The 17,185-nt window shown below is 44.9% G+C and overlaps 1 protein-coding gene across 1 annotated transcript; it reads left to right on the forward strand.

Moving 5' to 3' along the window:
- Positions 1-214: 214 nt before the first annotated feature.
- Positions 215-16,786, forward strand: smad7 (SMAD family member 7). Its single transcript, XM_067484199.1, has 4 exons — positions 215-1,748; positions 2,456-2,509; positions 6,019-6,090; positions 15,897-16,786. Exons 1-4 carry the CDS (start codon positions 1,283-1,285, stop codon positions 16,433-16,435), a joined length of 1,131 nt encoding a protein of 376 aa, XP_067340300.1. The 5' UTR covers positions 215-1,282; the 3' UTR covers positions 16,436-16,786.
- Positions 16,787-17,185: the final 399 nt, after the last annotated feature.

A 17,185-nucleotide genomic window follows, 5' to 3' on the forward strand; every position in this document is an offset into this window, starting at 1 on the left:
GTTCTTTAATTTGGGTCTTTGGATCGTTTGTCCTGTTATAAGGTTCCAAACCTCTTCCTCCTATTCTACTCCTAACTTTACGTTTGACTTTCTTACTGTGTGTATGTGTGTGTGTTAGCGTGCGTGTGCGCGCGCGCTGTGGGCTCTACTTGATCTGTTGTTTGCGCAACACAATCACATTTCTTTTAAGCGACAGGGTGTCTAGACACACACGTGACCGGGCGCGTCAATGCGCACTGGAGACTGGAGACGGAGCAAGGGCACCCAAAACCATCCGCCTCATTTACAGACACAGAGCCTTTTACCCCCCTGGAGATCACTCGTCGGCTCGCCTTCTTCCACACGGACACGGAAACTTCGTGTGAGAGATTGGATTATTTTATCGTGAGGGCATCTGCTGCTAAAATCGGTTACAAGGCTCGGTGCGTGGACGTAACCCGAGGGTCTCTCCCTCCCTCTCTCTCTCTCTCTCTCTCTCTCTCTCTCTCTCGGTTTCTCTCTGGCTTTTCAAACGCAACTCAACTCGGGTTAGAGCTCCTAGATTTGCTCCCTGACTCCTAAACGAGGCTCGCTCCTGCCAGAAGACCACATCCTCTGCAGACCGAGTGGCATATTGAGACGATAACGGATAAAAAAGCCTCCTCGAGCCTTCTGGAGAGAACCCTACTCTGTGCTGTCGGATCAAGGATTTTTGGGGGATTAATGCTCTTCAAGACACGGCGGCGAGCTTCGGTTTTCATGGGATAATTGCGATACCCTTCAGGCTTTATTAGGCCCCAATTTGTCTAATTTCCACTACAGCTTTTGCGCATTAATAGAAAAATGTTTTGACATTGTTTATGTGCTGAAACACTGACACTGAGAGCGTTTAAGGGGGTCAGTCGACCGCACTAAGGTGCACATCACCCAAGTGAATAATTGTACCACATTCAGTCTACATGCTGCTGTGTTTCAGCAGATTCCCACTGTCTCTACAGAGGTCTATAAGCTCCTAGATTCATTCCTAAAGCCCAGTCTTAAACTTCCGGAGGTGATGGTTATTCATCCCCGGAGGAAAAGCTGACTGTCCCGTGAACCTCGACTGCATTTCGGTGATCTAGTCTGCAAGAGAAGGCAACGGAGACTGGCGTATGCTACAGATTTCCTCTGCTTATCCAGCTCCCAGTTTTTCCACCGTATTTTCTCAGGCTGCTTGTCATCGCCTGGACTCGGATCCCGGAATCTTCATGATTTGCGGACACCATGCTCGTTTTTTAGCCGGGAAACCCTCTTTTCGTCCCGCATGTTTAGGACCAAACGATCGGGGCTCGTCCGGCGAATCTGGAGGAGCCGTGCGCCCGTGGAGGGCGACGGGGAGGCGGATAGAGGGACACATGGCTCCGGGGGCTGCTGCATGGGCAAAACGACAAAGGTGGCCAAGTCCAACGCCGGCTCGGAGGCTGAATTGAAAGCGTTGACTCACTCGATACTGAAAAAGATCAAAGAGAAACAATTAGAGGTGCTTTTGCAGGCGGTGGAGTCCAAGGGGGGTGCCAGGAGCCCCTGTTTGCTCCTGCCCAGCAAAGTGGACGCCAAAGTGGGTCAACAGTCTTACTCTCTCCCCATGCTGCTCTACAAAGTGTTCAGGTGGCCGGACCTCAGGCATTCCTCGGAGCTGAAGAGGCTGTCTTGCTGTGAATCCTACGGGAAAATCAACCCGGAGCTCGTTTGCTGCAACCCGCACCACATGAGCAGGCTTTGTGAACTCGGTGAGCTGCATGATTTCTAATAACCTCAGCTTCACACCAAAAGTTCTGAATTGGCTTTTAAGTCTCTGGCGGCTGGGCCTCATTTTAAAACCTATACAATTTCAGACAGCGTGACATTGTGTCAAAGATTTACCAGGCTCCTAACGGGGTAATTAGTCCAAATGACATCACCTCCATTGGCAGAGTTGTCCCGAGTTTCCATAGGGTCAAAGTGTGTTATCACTGTATTTGAGTGTGGTTCGCTACAGTAATTTATTTTCAAATGTCATCCATTTTTACAAGCATAATCTATTGCGTTATTAAAATATAAATATGTTTATTTCCAAAAAGAGATCACGTTTGGCATTTCCAAAGTGCAAAGCTTCACAGTCAGGGCTTTACAGTCTTTCCACGGTGAAGTTTCCAGGCGTGTGTGTGTGTGTGTGTGTGTGTGAACGTTTGTGTGCTTGCTTGGCGTCCCCAGCAAAAAGAGGCCCGTATCTCAGTTTGTCCTAGACGCTGATAGTGGCCCTCCTGGCGCCAGGCGGCCCCCTGTTTATCTGCCTGCCAATGAAAGGCAATAGCCGCCAGGGCAGCCTCACTCCCTGCCTCTCCAGGCTGAGCTGACAGACACAAACCCTTTTGCCTAAAGAATGACAACACTTATCATAAAGTTTAGATCTCTCCCTTTGCTTTCTCTCATGCTCTTCTTTTTCTCCTCCATGCAGAGTCCCCTCCTCCTCCATATTCTCGCTATCCCATGGACTATCTTAAACCACCAGGTGAGCTTGATCTACATAAATGCATGTTTACTTTGAAGTACATTTTTCTGCAAAACATACACATCCAAAAGACCATCTTGTATTCATGAATTCATGTGTGTATGTCTGACATTACCCATGCATATAGTCTTACATACTACCCCAGCAGTGCATTTGTGTGTGTGTATGTGTAGGAAATGTCTCCATGTTATGTTGTGATTTATGATAGTGTCGGAGTGGCACGCCTGGCTGGCTGCGCAGTTCTAGCATGGCTGGCAGCCAGGACAAAGCAGCACAAAGTTGAGATACCAGCTATAGACTGACTGGCACATCACCAGGGGCATAGAGTGTGTGTGTGTGTGTGTGTGTGTCTAAGGGTGAGAGGGGGTGGGGGTGGTTGTATGGCTGTTTATTTGTGTGTCCATCTATCTATTGTGAATCACAGCACAGGGAGAAACAGGCAGACGGCAGTGTCTCTGGAGCCAGGCAGCCCGTATCAGCTGAATTCATCAGCAGATTAAGGTTTCACCACCTTGCATCTCGGTGTGGATGTTTTGGTTTTATGGAAGATTTGTGATTCATTGTAATGTCTTTCACGGACATTTGTAATCTTTTGTCTTGCTTAATTGTTTTCACCTCCACCTGTGTCAGACTCCACATGCTGCTATGGTTGTCACCCTATTCCCCAGTGCTGGAAAGTGGCATCAGGTTATGTCATCACCTTTCATGTCAGATACGAAGTGTTATATTTTCAGTCAGAATAGTGTGAAAATGGGAGGGGGGAAAAAGGGAAGACCAATCTCCTTTTCGCTCTGCAAAATGAAAACAGTTCTCTTCAAGTTGCAGAACATATGATAAAGCTATAAATGCTAAGCCACTTAACCCTGCCTGGAAGTGTGTCTGTCATTGCAGGAAAAGCACGGAGTCAAACATTGACTAGTCAGCCAACCAGTCAGCCAGTTAGTCAGGAGAAGGAGAAAGTGGCTTTCAGTGAGTGGAAACAATAGGAAGTCATAGCAGCTGCAGCTGTGGTTCTTCAAAGCCCCCCCCCCTCACACACACACCCTCTCGCTGTCTTTGTCATCTTTATTTGCCAGGCTTTAGTGATATTGTGTAATTGTTTTACCTGAAAAAATCAAGCAGAATTGATCAAAAGTGTTGTCAGCTTTTTAGTGATGTGACGTCCGTTTCAGCATAAAGTTAGCGCAGTGCCTTTGCACAAGTTCATCTGGAGTCTTTCCACAGATGAAAGGAAACAAGAAGGTAAATAGGAAATGCAAGCTGGAAGCAGACAAAGGAAATGATTATACGACTCATGTTACCAACCCGTTTCCCCCCTCAAACTAAACTGAAGAAAAAAAAAACTTGAATTAGTGTGACTGTGTGGGAATTAATCGTTGCCAACAACAACAGAACAAGACACGGAAATATCACCAGATCCCTTGTTTGTCTCAAAGTAGAGATTTGACACTTTTTCAAATATTTTTGAAGCTATATGTTTTTGTAACTTTAGCTCACCTGTCATGCTATTTCCTTGTTTAGCTGCATTAAGTCAGTGCAGCTGCAATTGCGGTTCAAAGGAAACTGTCTGTCTGAAGGAGGGTAAAGACACTGTATATTAATAGGACAATAAAGCAAGCTAGAGGATGCTCACACATAGAGGACAGATGAGCTTATCATTCAGAAAGACAGGTCACCCCCCCGTGCCTCAGGGGGCTGTCAGTCTGCAGGCTATTACTAATTTCTGTAGTATTGCTGTACTATTGCTTGTTTTTGCTGTGTTAAATCATTATGACTTTCAAAAATATGTCTAGTTAACTTTTAGAAGGCTATCAGATGTTGTAAAAGGGAAAAAAAATCAGCATGAAGTGAAAGAGCAGCGGATTTTATGATGGTTTTATGACTGCAATGAGCAGGAAGTGGGGTTATATGTGTCAGGGTGCCTGTCCGCTCCAGCAGCAGCGGTCAATATGAAAGCAGCCCAGACTTAAAATGCTACCTTGTTTCAGCTCTGGGGAATATAAATCACACACTGTTTAGCTCTTTCTCTCTGATGCCCCTTCATTCCTGTGGTCAGCTGTGAACTGTTGCCCGGGAGACCAGGGCAAGGCTGCTGGCAGCCAATGAAAGCAAGGCAGGCTGGGCTATGCCCATGCATCTCGTTACTGAGACCACAGAGTTTGAATGGGGCAGGGTGGCAGGGCCTGCTCTGAAACCGCTCCTGGATGATGAAAGATGACTGCTCTGCTCGGTCAAACATCAGGTCAATGAAAACGATCTGTTAGCTAGAGAGTGGAAGTATTCAACAGAATCACTATAAGTGGATACTTGCACACTAGTATGGCCAGAGTCTTCTTCACTTTGTATCCATCTTTATTAGACAACACAAATGGTCACTTGGTTTTTGTCATATCAGATTAAATGCAAAACAATGGTGCGGTTGGCCATACAACCATCAGAAAACTTCACTTTAGAGCCATAATTCTGTCAGAATGGAGGGGACCACCACCCCACACTTTGGATGAATGGATGTTAGGTGTAGCGCAGCGTTGACGTGCACCAAAAGGAATGTAATACCAGGCTACCAGCAGCAGCTCTGCAACAGAGCTAGCCTGCTCTCAGTGGTGTGCTGCTCTACTCAGCACACATAGCAGTTTTGTTCTAGCTCTATTCAGGTGTCATGTTGAAACTAGTCCACGTTTCAAGTCTTAGTAGGAGTTAAGTATTAGGATGCAAAGAGAGCAAGAGGGAGAGAAAGACTGACCCGTTTTTCTGTCTTGTCTGCCTGCTTTTGCACCATTAGGGAAATTTATGATCAACCGCTTTCAAGGCCTTTCCAAACTCGGTCTGCCTCGGTGTTTTTGTTAGGAGGATGGTGTGTGTGTGCATCCTACTAAAATGTTAAATTCCAAGGCAGCCACCCACAAACATTTAACTTATTTTGAGCTAGAAAAATATCTTCTTTTATTGTGTGTAGGCTTAGATATCCGATTTAGCTCGAATGTGTCATATTTGCAAAGGTTTTTCAACTTTTTCTCTATCTTCTGTCTTTAATGAAAATGTCAAAACATGAAAGATCATTAGGAGACAATTATCAGACCAGTCCTTATTTCAATTAAAATGGGAGACCCAGAACACAAAGTGCTGCACTCAGTCTTCTAATATTTGATCTGTATTTAGATATTGAGCAGGGATCAGAGTCTCAATCCCAACCCCTCAACTCAGTCATTAGCAAAGAAACTACAGCTTTTTCCAGATCAGCTCATCTGTGCAGAGGTGTGTGGCTAACATTCCTCCTGAAGCAGTGGATTATGGGGGATTATCAGGGGTGCTGAAAACTCTTTGCTGTAAATCGTGTATGTGTGTCTGAGAGAGAGAGGGAGAGTAAGCTTCATAGTCGGCTTCTTCATTAGGCATTGATTTCACCAGAGTGATTGACGGCCTCACAGCTGCTGCTTTGCCACACACACACACACACACAGATACAAACACACACAAAATACTAATTCAAAGTCTGTCTTTTATTCTAGATTCTCCAGAATCTGTACCTTCATCCAGTGATACTGGGGAAACAACATACTCAGCCCCTGTGGGGCTTTCAGGTAAATTGTCATAAAAAGACATTTCTTATTTTTTCTACCCATTTGCTTGACTTTTCTACTATTTTCCCTTTGCCAGTAATATTGTGTTCCTCCTCTGTTCTCTCTCCCTTCTCCCATGCATTCTTCCTAACACACACTCTCATCTCTGCTCCATACTTGTGATGATGAGGCAGTGATTGTGGGGGCCCCTTCTTCCCCTCTGTAATAAAAAGCCAGTGAAAGAGGGTGGTGTATTTCTCCCACATCCACATGAATTCCTCCCTCCTGGCTCTTTGAACAACGCTCTTCTCTTCTCCTCTTCCTCTCCCATTCCCTCTCATCCCTTTCCGTGTCATGTTGTAATGGAAGACAAACACGACAAACTGTTGTTTGGAGAAGAATGTGCTCTGTGCGTGTGGTATTGTGGGGGGAAAAAAGCAGCAAAAGGAGGCTTAAACTGACATGCGAATGTTTGTTTGGGTGTGTTTGTGCATACAGGGGATGTCTTTGTAGACAGTTAACTCTCCACTGGGCTCTGTGTGTGGGTAAGAGCAAGACACGGGCGCCTTTCTTTATTCCATCTCTCATGCAGGACATGTTTCAGGCTTCCTCAGCTTTTCTCTCGTAATCCCCTTTGGCAGCAATGCCTTCCTTACCCAGAGCCCTGTCCGCAGGATACAGAATAAAATGGTGTTCATGAGAGAAGGAGTTTGTGCTCCACTGCGTAAGATTGCTCTGTACTGTGCTCTCCTTTCCTTTGCCTCAGATGGTTCTCATTACTGGGCCTTTAAAGCCTGTTTTATGTCAGTTGGTGTTCGCTGCCCATTTTCCCCCCTCCTTTGTTTGGTGGTGGGGGTGGAGGGGTTAGCCTGCCTGCATATATGTGTACGTGTGTGTGTGTCCTTAGATGGGGGAAGAGATTGCTTACAAGAACAGTGGAACCAAAATCCTCTCCTCTCTCCCTCTGTGCATTAACTAAAGACACATTTTAGTCCCAGTTCAAATGGTGAAACCCAAGAACTGGAGTCTTAACAGGCACCTCTATGCTCCCTCTCTTATTCCTTCCCTTCCTTAGAAAAGCATACATGCTAAGCCTCCTCCTTTTCCTCCTCCCCTGTTTTACTTCCTGGCGGGGATGACATGGCAGCAGTGGCCAGTGCTCCAGTGAATGGGCCTCCTCAGAAAAAGCAGTAGAGGTGAAAAAGGCTGGGTAGATGAGGATGGGTGAAGCGCTCTGCCCTCACGACTTCCCTGGCAAACTAAAAAAAGGGCTGCTCATTTATTTATTTATTTATACACACAAACACACACACACACTTTTTCCTTCCCTGCTTCCCTCCTTTGCTCCCCTCCCTCTGGGGCCCTGACAAAAGAAACATGGCTCTCCCAGAGGCCCGCTGCTGACCTTCTAATTCACTCATGCTGCCCTTTTTATGTTCTTCTCCAGACATATTTACAGAAAGGAAGACGAAAGAGTGAGGAGGGCGGCTTTGTAGGAAAGAGGGTAGCAAAGACTTGAAGTCAGCAAGAGTTGGATATTTTGCATTGAAGTGGGGTAATTGGGTGCTTGTTGGCTTTAAGAAAAAGCTATGGTGAATTAGTAAATTGGCTTTAGTCCTGCCATGAAGATATACTTTAGCAAGAAAAAGATCCTCATACATCTAGGAAAAAGAAAGTGCCTCCTCTCCATCTTGGAAAAATCTAAGACCATCCAGGCTGGAAGGAGTTAAGTGAACTGCGACAGCGACAAGCGCAAATGCAAACTAGGCTGCCTGCCAGGCTACCAGCTCCAAAGCTCCTCTTGCTGGCTCACGTCATCAGCTTGGAACAGAGCAGGGAGATGAGGAGAGGAGGGAAACGGAGAGTAGAGGGGGGCTAATGGCTGAAAGCCTGGAGCTGGGTGTCGGGGTGTTGATCTCAGTGTGAGCTGGGTTGAGGGCTTAGCTCAGGGGTTAAGGTTCACCCAGGAACTGAAGAGAGAGATCAAGAGAGAGATTTGGAAATGGGAGATCAGGTCAGGTTTAAGAGGGCACTGGATTGTTGGATATGAATCTACAGAGTGTTAAGTGATATTTAAACTAGAGACTAGATCATTTATAAGCAGCTCAAGTAGCACCCATGTAGCCAGATGTCCATTTTGTCAGCTTTAAGAAATCTGGGACAAGGTTTTTTATTTATTTATTTATTTTTAAGAAAAAGAACTCTTTGAGCAAAGACAGTTGTGCTGGTACAAAGTAGACACAGAGTCCAAAAATTTACTGAAGATCAATACCCTGCCTTAGTGCATATATGCATTAACTCTTCTTTAGAGGTGAGTTATTGGATGTGCAGCATTGGTGTGTGTGTAGGTGGCAGCATGCCTGCTGGTGCCATCAGGGACTGACCCAGAGGGCCTGTGTGTAAGAGGATCCAGTCGGGCTGCAGTGACATGTACGCACACACACATTTTCACACATACACACAGATGGGCAGATAGAATGACCTGGTGCGAGCCCTGGCGCACGGCCGACTGTCACACAGGCGCTTCCTCCCACTGCTGGTTAAATTTAGGCTGAGTTGTATTCTTATACCACCGGCCAGTCACCTCGCTCGACAGACCGTCGGCCAACCTCTCAGTCAATTAGTCATCTAGTGAATTGGCTGGAGGTATAAGCTTCATCAGGGGATGTGACAGAGATTAAATTTAGTCTTGGCATTCTAGCTCATTAAATCAAACTACTTCTGGTGTCATATGGATAAGAAAGAGCTAATTTCTGGTCTAAGTCTATTGAGAACGGCGCAAGAAGTTGGTTTTGTTACGTTGTTTATAGGTTGTGAGGTTTAAATCACATATCACCCATGTTACACCCTTTTGGGGGGAGGGTGGGTGCTCAAGAGCAGAGCACCCTCAGTCTCCCTCCTCTCTCATTCTCTTTCTGCATTCCTACCTTGTTTGGGTTAGCATGGAAAGGAAAGGGCTGCGCAGGATATGACCTCATGTCTTTGAGGAAAAGGTGAGCGGACAGGGAGGCAGCCGAGGCCTCATCTTGACAGAAAACAAACACTGGAGTGCTCCAACCAAAAAGAAGGAGGGAGTAAAACAAGAGAAGAATGAACATTTATTTCACTTATGAGAAGACTCAAATGTCTGTTCAAGCTGTTACAGCCAGGTGACTTTCTACAGAGAAACTAAACAGTAAAACTTTTTCTGTTTTTTCTGAATCTTGTTTTACTTTTGTGATTATTATTTATGTGTTTTCCCCCTTTCTTTTGAACATTAAGAGGAAGGAATGAAGAGGTAGAGAAGATGGCGGCTTTGGGTGGAGGGAGAGATGGCCGGCAGCTCGGCTCTGTTCTCTGTAATTTGGAGGCTGTGCCTTAGCCAGCGAGTAGAGCAGAACAGAGCCGGGCCACTCCGTGCCGGGCCAGGATCTCTCATTACTCCCCACTTCCTCTCCTTGCACGGCAGCCAAGCCGCCTCTTGGCAAGGGACTTAATTTTGGTTTTGGCTGTCCTCTGTTCCCCACCCTGTGTCATTATGCTGCACAAATCGAAAAAACAGCACATGGAGGATATAGAGAAGGGGAAAAAACACAGGAGAGGATAGAGGAAAATATTCTCAGATTCAGATGCTTTATGCTGTGTTTCTCCAGCATAGCATCAAGATAACATTTCCAGTTAAAAACATGAGCTTACCTTAGCATAGCCCCTTGATTGAAAGATAGGCTATGCCGACATGGCACCGAGCCAGAGCTGGAGAGAAGCCCAGAACAAGATGAACATTGTTTTGGTTTGCAGTCACTCTGTGGAAGTGGATTTTGACATTACCTTAATGTATGAATATATGAAAGAGAGGGAGTGTGTGTATGTTTGTGTGTGTATGTGTGTGAGAGAAAGAGGAAGGGAGAGAGAAAAAACCCTATTTAGCAGGATAACGACTGAAATGGAAATGAGTGGAGACACATTCCTGTAAACCTGTGTGTGTCTGTGTGTGTGTGTGTGTGTGTGTGTGTGTGTGTGTGTGTGTCAGATTTCGTGTGTGACACACTCATCCCTCCACCCTCCCGCCTGCTCATTCATGTAGGCAGCTTGTCTCTTGTGTACTCAGACTGGAGGGTGTGTGTGTGTGTGTTTGTCTCTCTATCTCAGCAACAGACTCACCCCTGTCTGAAGCCACATCTCTAGTACAGACCACAGCATTGGCATTACCACACACATGTTCACAGACAAACAGCCGTGCATAATTATTAATAACAAGGCAACAACACAACAAAGGCTTAGGCCACACACAACTGGCTCTGCTGGTTGTCTGTCTCTTTATTTAGTTCCCACGGTGTTTTCAGTGCCACGACAATGTGGATGATTGTTCAGCCTGTCTCTCTGTGTGTGTGTGTGTGCATTTGTAGATGCCTCAAAGATATAGAGCCTGCAGGTTATCTTCAGACTCATGTGCCAAAGTGAGCTGATGACATCATTACAGACTGCCTGGTACCCTCTATGCAACTAGCTAGTGTTTATTTGTCCTGTCACCCTGGGAAATCTGGGCTGCAAGGAATGATTGTGTGTGTGTGTAAGGGGGTTCGGCATGATGAAGTGTTGGAATAATAACTCAGCAGGAGTAGGAAGGTGGTGTTACAGGCGAACAAAATGTCCTTCAGTTAAAAAAAACTATGGTGATAATGTGGATCCAAATGAAAAATGCTTCTCTAATTATGAAGCCTTTTATTTGATCTAAGACTGAGAAAAACACCATTCCTGTGCGACATAAAGACACGTGGATTGTGTAATTATAGCAAAAAATGTCCACTCTGAAATTATACTGTAGATGGAAGCATTAGGTAAACATTTCTTCCCTTTATCTCCTCCCGATCGTGGCCGGATGGTTCATGTTAGAGATGGCGTGTCTGCAGCTCATTCTCTCTATCTTTGTTTCTGCGAGGAGTCAGATCTCTAGATAGCGAAACTGTGCCACTCCCCTGTGTGGTTTTCCTGCCATCAGGGTTATTTAGGTTTCTTCTTGTGTAACCTGCCACCCTAAAGAGGCACTTCCGCTGTTAGCTACTCACCAAAGTTGCTTTGCAAAGAATGCATTTTAATAAGGTTAGATACACCAGACTAGTATGCTTGATAATAAGTATAAGTATAAGTATAATAAGCCCTCAAGTTCCTCATAAATCACCATTTGTTGGGTCTGAAAACTACAGGTTTACAAACCTCTGTTGCTTGCTCCTCATCTATATTAGCTGCAGCTATCATTACACACCTGGCAGTTGAGAAACATTGTGGTGATGTGGGTGATGGGTTTTGACAGGAAAAGATCAATTTGTGGAGTACAAACACCATCCATATCAATGGTTCTGCTGCATCAAATTTTAATTTTAATGTTTTAACTGTCGTGAGTCTGACAGGAGTAGTAACAAATTATTGTCATTTTAGGAGCAGCTGGAGTTATTTTTCTTTCAACAGTTAAAAACACAGGTCTACGGCTTTGGTGCATACATTGTTATGTCTTCACTGGACAGATACTTTAATTCAAAATATCAATGGGGCCAAATATGTTTGTGAACACCAAGAAAGAACGGCACATACAGAAACAAACATGTATGGCACAGCAGAGAGAACAAAAGGAATGCTTTCAGAGTGACCTTTGGAATAGACTTTCCTTGGCTGCAGAGAGGGTGTTGAATTAGAAAAGAAGACATTATGTAGAGTCCTTCCTTCCCCATCGAGCTGATTCCATCATGTCTTCCCTATCCCTCTCTTCAGCCCCCATGTGTGTCTGATGATGGCACTGTCATTACACTTTTGAACTGAGAGAGAGACACGCGCGCGCACACACACACACACACACACATACATACACACAGTTCTCAGGAATCAATATGAGACAGCCCTTAGGAGCGTCCTCACTATTTAATAACGTTCATAGTGTCATGTCTAGTGCTTGAGGTTGAAAAATGTGTGTGTACGTGAGGGTGTAGTTTGTGACTGTGCTGACTTCTACGAATAGTAGAGACCTGATGTGTGTGGAGTCAGATAGAGGTAATGATTAACCTTTCCAGACTGTGTTCCTGGCCCTGAGAAAAACACCCAGTCTGTCGTCGCCCTATCCCCCTCCCCCCCTCAGCTGTCCCTCCTCCCTTCAACCATGTCGATTTGTCTCAGCTAGCGTGGCGTCCTCTCTTTAAGACTGTGGACCATTAAAATTCACAGGGGACCTAGCAGTGTGTGTGTATGTCTGCTTGCCAAGTCTTTATTCCTTGTGCTATGGTTTGATTATTTTGCACACAAATATTTACAGTAGTTCTCTGATGAGCATCCTGGTTTGTTGCAAAATACCCCCCTCCCCCATAAGGGCATAAGTGGATCCATCCATTAAATACATAGACAATATAGGAGCAATATGCTGTTTTTGTTTGCACAGTGTTGCTAATAGCTAACATCCACATTGCCTATCACCAGCTGCGTCTGGCAGTTTTTTTAGTATTTTTTTTTTTCATTGCAAAAATTCTTTGACACTTAACACCAATCTGTTGTAATATCTTTCTGCAAATATCTGTCAATGTTTTAACTGCCCTCAACAGCAGCGAAAGTCTTTTTTTTGTTTTTTTGGATGGGAGTTACATGTGGACCACATGGGACAAACCAGAATAGGACAGACCAGGAGCAGACAACTGACAGGAGCCGAGCAGAAAGGGTTGGGTGACAGATGGCCTCAGGCGGCTGACTAGCCAGCTTATCTCCAATGAGGAGAGGCCTGAGACACACGAACTGAAAGGCCACAGAGCAGACAAGCAGGTCGGGCGGCAGACAGATAGATGGACTAATGCTTCGATAGGCAGACATCCAGAAAACAGACCGACACACAGACAGATGTACAGACAGAGACTAGACTGAACAGCTCTGTAAGGGTTCATGTGCTGGAGCTGGAGCTGATGGGAACACAGTCTTGGTACAGACACTCTGACGACATCATCATCTTCTGACACACACACACACACACACACACGTGGGAAGCACCTGAAATACCGTCAGACTGTAACACGAGGAGCCCAACAAGCAGACACTTCACACTCAAACACACAGTGTGTTAAAAATTTAAATTCAGTTAAATGAGCCCTGCACTTGGAACAAGGTGTGTTGATACAGGGCCACTTGCATTAATGTGTGTGTGTGTTTCCTGTTCAACATTATTACTCATGAGGTGTAAGCTCATCTGCTGTCAGGACAAGCTGTGAACATATTCTTCACAAGGCTGCGCCCCACAGATGGAGGAGTCTGCCTGTCTCGCTCTCTCCCTGCTGATATATTGAACAGAAAAGTTTTGTTCTGTTTAAGGATAGTTTGAACATTACTAACCTTAGTGTTATTGTTCCAGTGGGTATAAAAATACTGCTTACTTGCTAATAAGGTACTTATGGGAAGCAGTAGACCTACAATAGGAGTTTTCTAGTGTATCGTGTGTCTGTGCAGTAAGTCTGAAAAAATATCCCTGATGTGAGACCAGTGTCATTAGAAATTTGGGCTCACACTCTTAAGTTATGAGAGAGTCTGACTTTGCCAGTCAGGGACAGTCTGAAAAAACAGGCAACTAGTGACAAAATGTTGGGATATTATTTTTATCTTATCTTTCTCTAGCAAGGCAGGGCTTGTAATGTAGTATTTTTACATGTGAAAAGTACTTGAATAGATTTAATAGCTGAATCTTTTTCCCAGCATATTTCCCCATGTTTTGGTCTCTCCTCAGTGCTTTGCTTTCATCCTCTCTTTTCTCTCCTCTGTGCTTCTCGCTTACCACTCTGAGTTTCTGAGAGGAGAAAAAAGGTGAACAGGGAGGGGAAGCCGGGCAGTTTCTGTAGTCCTGAATAACAGGGTGTTTTCAAGCTGCAATGACAGGCGCAGACAGGCAGCCGCTCTAATGACCTCTGACGCCAGGCCCTGTCTCTCTCAGCAATAACAAACACACACAAGGCCCCACAGGTGAGCTCCACCAGCAGGCCTTCTGTCAACTGTTAAGAAAGTCCAATGCGTCCTTCTGCTTATCAACCCCGGCTGTTCTTGATGTAAAACAGACCAGAGAGCAAAGCCCCGGTTAGGATCGAAGACTCTGCCTGAGACACAAAAGATACTTTCTGTCTCTTATCTCAAAGATAAATGCCTTTTTTTTCCTCCATTTAGTCTAAGGTAGATAGCAGGGTACTTAGTTTCCCCCAGCACCCCATGAGCAGGGATTTACGATAAACTCCCCGAGGCTCGGCTCTGACCAACTTCAAAGAACACAGCCCCTCTTGTTTTATGGAAGGCATGCTTTCAGTTTTTCTCCCCCTTCCTTCCACTCTGCTCTGTTTCTGTCTCTCTTCTCCCAGTGTTGTCTTTTTTCTTCCTTTTTTTCCCTCCGTCTCCCTGCATTTAATGAAGGCTAATGACAGGCCGAGGTGAGTCCACTCAGGCTGACAGAGATCCTGCCACATTAACATTGCAGTTTGTCTCAGACGGGACCTTCCAAATTACCGGTTACATTCACAGCTACCGCAGGATGAAACAAGAAGGGGGGGGGGGCTGTAGTCAGATGGGAACTGATGGAGCAACTGAAATAACTCTGAGAGGAGCTCTGTTCATTTTTTCCCCTCTCACATATATTTCCTCTCTTAAACCTTTCTTAAACCTTAAATGTGTCTTTCATTGAGGCTGGATTGAAGTGTGTGTGTATGTGTGTGTGTGTGTGCGAGAGGAAGAGACAACACTGTTGAAAGAAGCTGCTGCAATTACGTGACGACCTTAAAAGCACAAGAGATGCTTACAAATCAGGAGAGGAAGCAAAGTTGCAAAACTACCAGATAAAATATGTGAAAAGCATTCTTTCTCTTCCCCACCCCACCCCCTTTTTTCTTTCCTCTCGCGTCTCCCTCTATTTCCCTTGCGCCTGACTGGCTCCCACTTTTCTAGCTTGGAGTAGCTGGGAGCCAGATTTCTGTGAATAGAGATATGAAGTGGGAGAGGGACTGAGCAGGAGGCACACTAAAGGGAGACTGTAGAGGGAGGAGGTGGGGGGGAGCTTGGAAATTGGAGCATGGCCAATGCTACACTTCTTTTTACGCTCAGGGGAAACCTAAGACTAGAGAGGCCTAGCTTGTTGACGGTTCAGACACCAGGGTTTGTGACTTAACAGCCTGCCTTTCTTGTCAGCTAAGCAGCATGTGCTTCACTGTAGACATGGAATAGTTTGTGTTTATCAGAAAGTCCCTTGTCTTGTTATTGTTGCTGTTTCTCAGTTACAATAGCCTCATCTTTGTAAAACACAAATTTAAAGATGGTTTCTAATTTCCTGCAACAGGGTGAAGCCTGTTGCCATAGAGAGACGATCAGGACAGTTGGTTGACGTCAGTAAATTATTGGCCAAGCTGCTACAAAAATACAGCAAACCAGACAGAAGATAAGCATTTAATGCTTAGACAAATATTGTACTGCATGTAGACACTTGCCTGCCAGTGTCTGAGTTGCTTCTCTTGTCTGAAGTCCAGGAATTCCAACATGGTTTTCCTGTATGGCAGAAATTAAGGATGACAGCTTAGTTTTGGCTCTTGACTAAAGCAAATTCCCCATTTCCCAAAACAGGAATAAGGAAGAAGTTGTGGGAAAGCAGTGGTGTTTGAGTAGTTTGGTGTATCCTTTGCTTTTTATTAGAAAGACATGTAGAAAATCCTCACCACAAACTCATGCTTTGTCTATTCTTTCTTTTTACTTTTTGACCATTGTTTTTTATTGATGTTTAAACGTAATCATATTGTCCCTGTGCACCTTTCCTCAGGTCTAACCAGTTCCCTCTCTCTCTGTGTTTCCTCCTTTAGATTCCCTGGCATTGCAGGAGTCTGGTGAACGGGCCCATTGGTGCGTGGTGGCATACTGGGAGGAGAAGACACGCGTTGGGCGCCTCTACTCAGTCCAGGAGCCTTCTCTGGACATTTTCTATGATCTACCTCAGGGGAATGGCTTCTGCCTGGGCCAGCTATGCTCCGACAACAAGTCCCAGCTAGTGCAGATGGTGCGGGCCAAGATCGGCTATGGCATCCAGCTGACGCGTGAGCCAGACGGGGTGTGGGTCTACAACCGCAGCTGCTATCCCATATTCATTAAGTCGGCCACACTGGACAACCCGGACTCACGCACGCTGCTGGTGCACAAGGTGTTCCCCGGTTTCTCTATCAAAGCTTTTGACTATGACAAAGCCGGCACCCTGCAGAGGCCGAATGACCACGAGTTCACACAGCAGCCTCGCACAGGCTTCACGGTGCAGATAAGCTTTGTGAAAGGCTGGGGACAATGCTACACCAGACAGTTCATCAGTAGCTGCCCATGCTGGTTGGAAGTCATTTTCAACATGCGATAGCAGCCTCATCTTCTACACCCTCCTCACCTCTTCTCCCCCCTCACAAATGGACTACACCCTCTTTCCCTTTTTGTTCCAGAGGTTCAAACAGAAAAAAGTTTTAAAGGAAGAAGAAACTATACAATTCTGATGGACTTTGTTTAATAAATGACTAAGATTTAATTAAATAAGAAGCGAAAAATGTATTTGTTATATATAAATATATTAGTTGTAAATATGAAGACGTTTTATATGCATCATTATTTATGTATTGTGCAATGTGTTGATGAGAAAAAGAAAATAAGATGCACTTTGCTTAATATAAATGCAAAACAAAGAAATGCCAAAATAAAAAAAAATACAAATAACATTTTCTTGTTCGGTCTGTTTTATCTTTTGGGGTTGTGGTAGTTTTATTCAGTTTTGTGCACAGTCCAAATTATTTAGCATATTCATTGTTTAAAAACATTGTAATATAGTTGTGGTGAAGAACATAGTCTCTGCATTATAAAAAAAGTCAACACTTTGTGTCACAGTAATACTTTGATGTCATGTTGTGGGTCATAAAAGCATTGCCCTGTGAGACGCATGAGTCAGAGTCATAACTCACTATGCCTGCTCTTACAGGCTCATTATGCCTTTTTAAAATGCTTTTCCTGGTTTATTTTTGTATAAATGTCCTCCTTCCTCTCTGTCATTAACCAAATGGTGACATCACAGACAGGAAGCAGTAATGACAAATTTCAGGAACGAATAATGTCCACAGAGGGA

The sequence above is a fragment of the Channa argus genome, chromosome 18, assembly GCF_033026475.1.
Source record: "Channa argus isolate prfri chromosome 18, Channa argus male v1.0, whole genome shotgun sequence".
NCBI classification, from domain to species: Eukaryota; Metazoa; Chordata; class Actinopteri; order Anabantiformes; family Channidae; genus Channa; species Channa argus.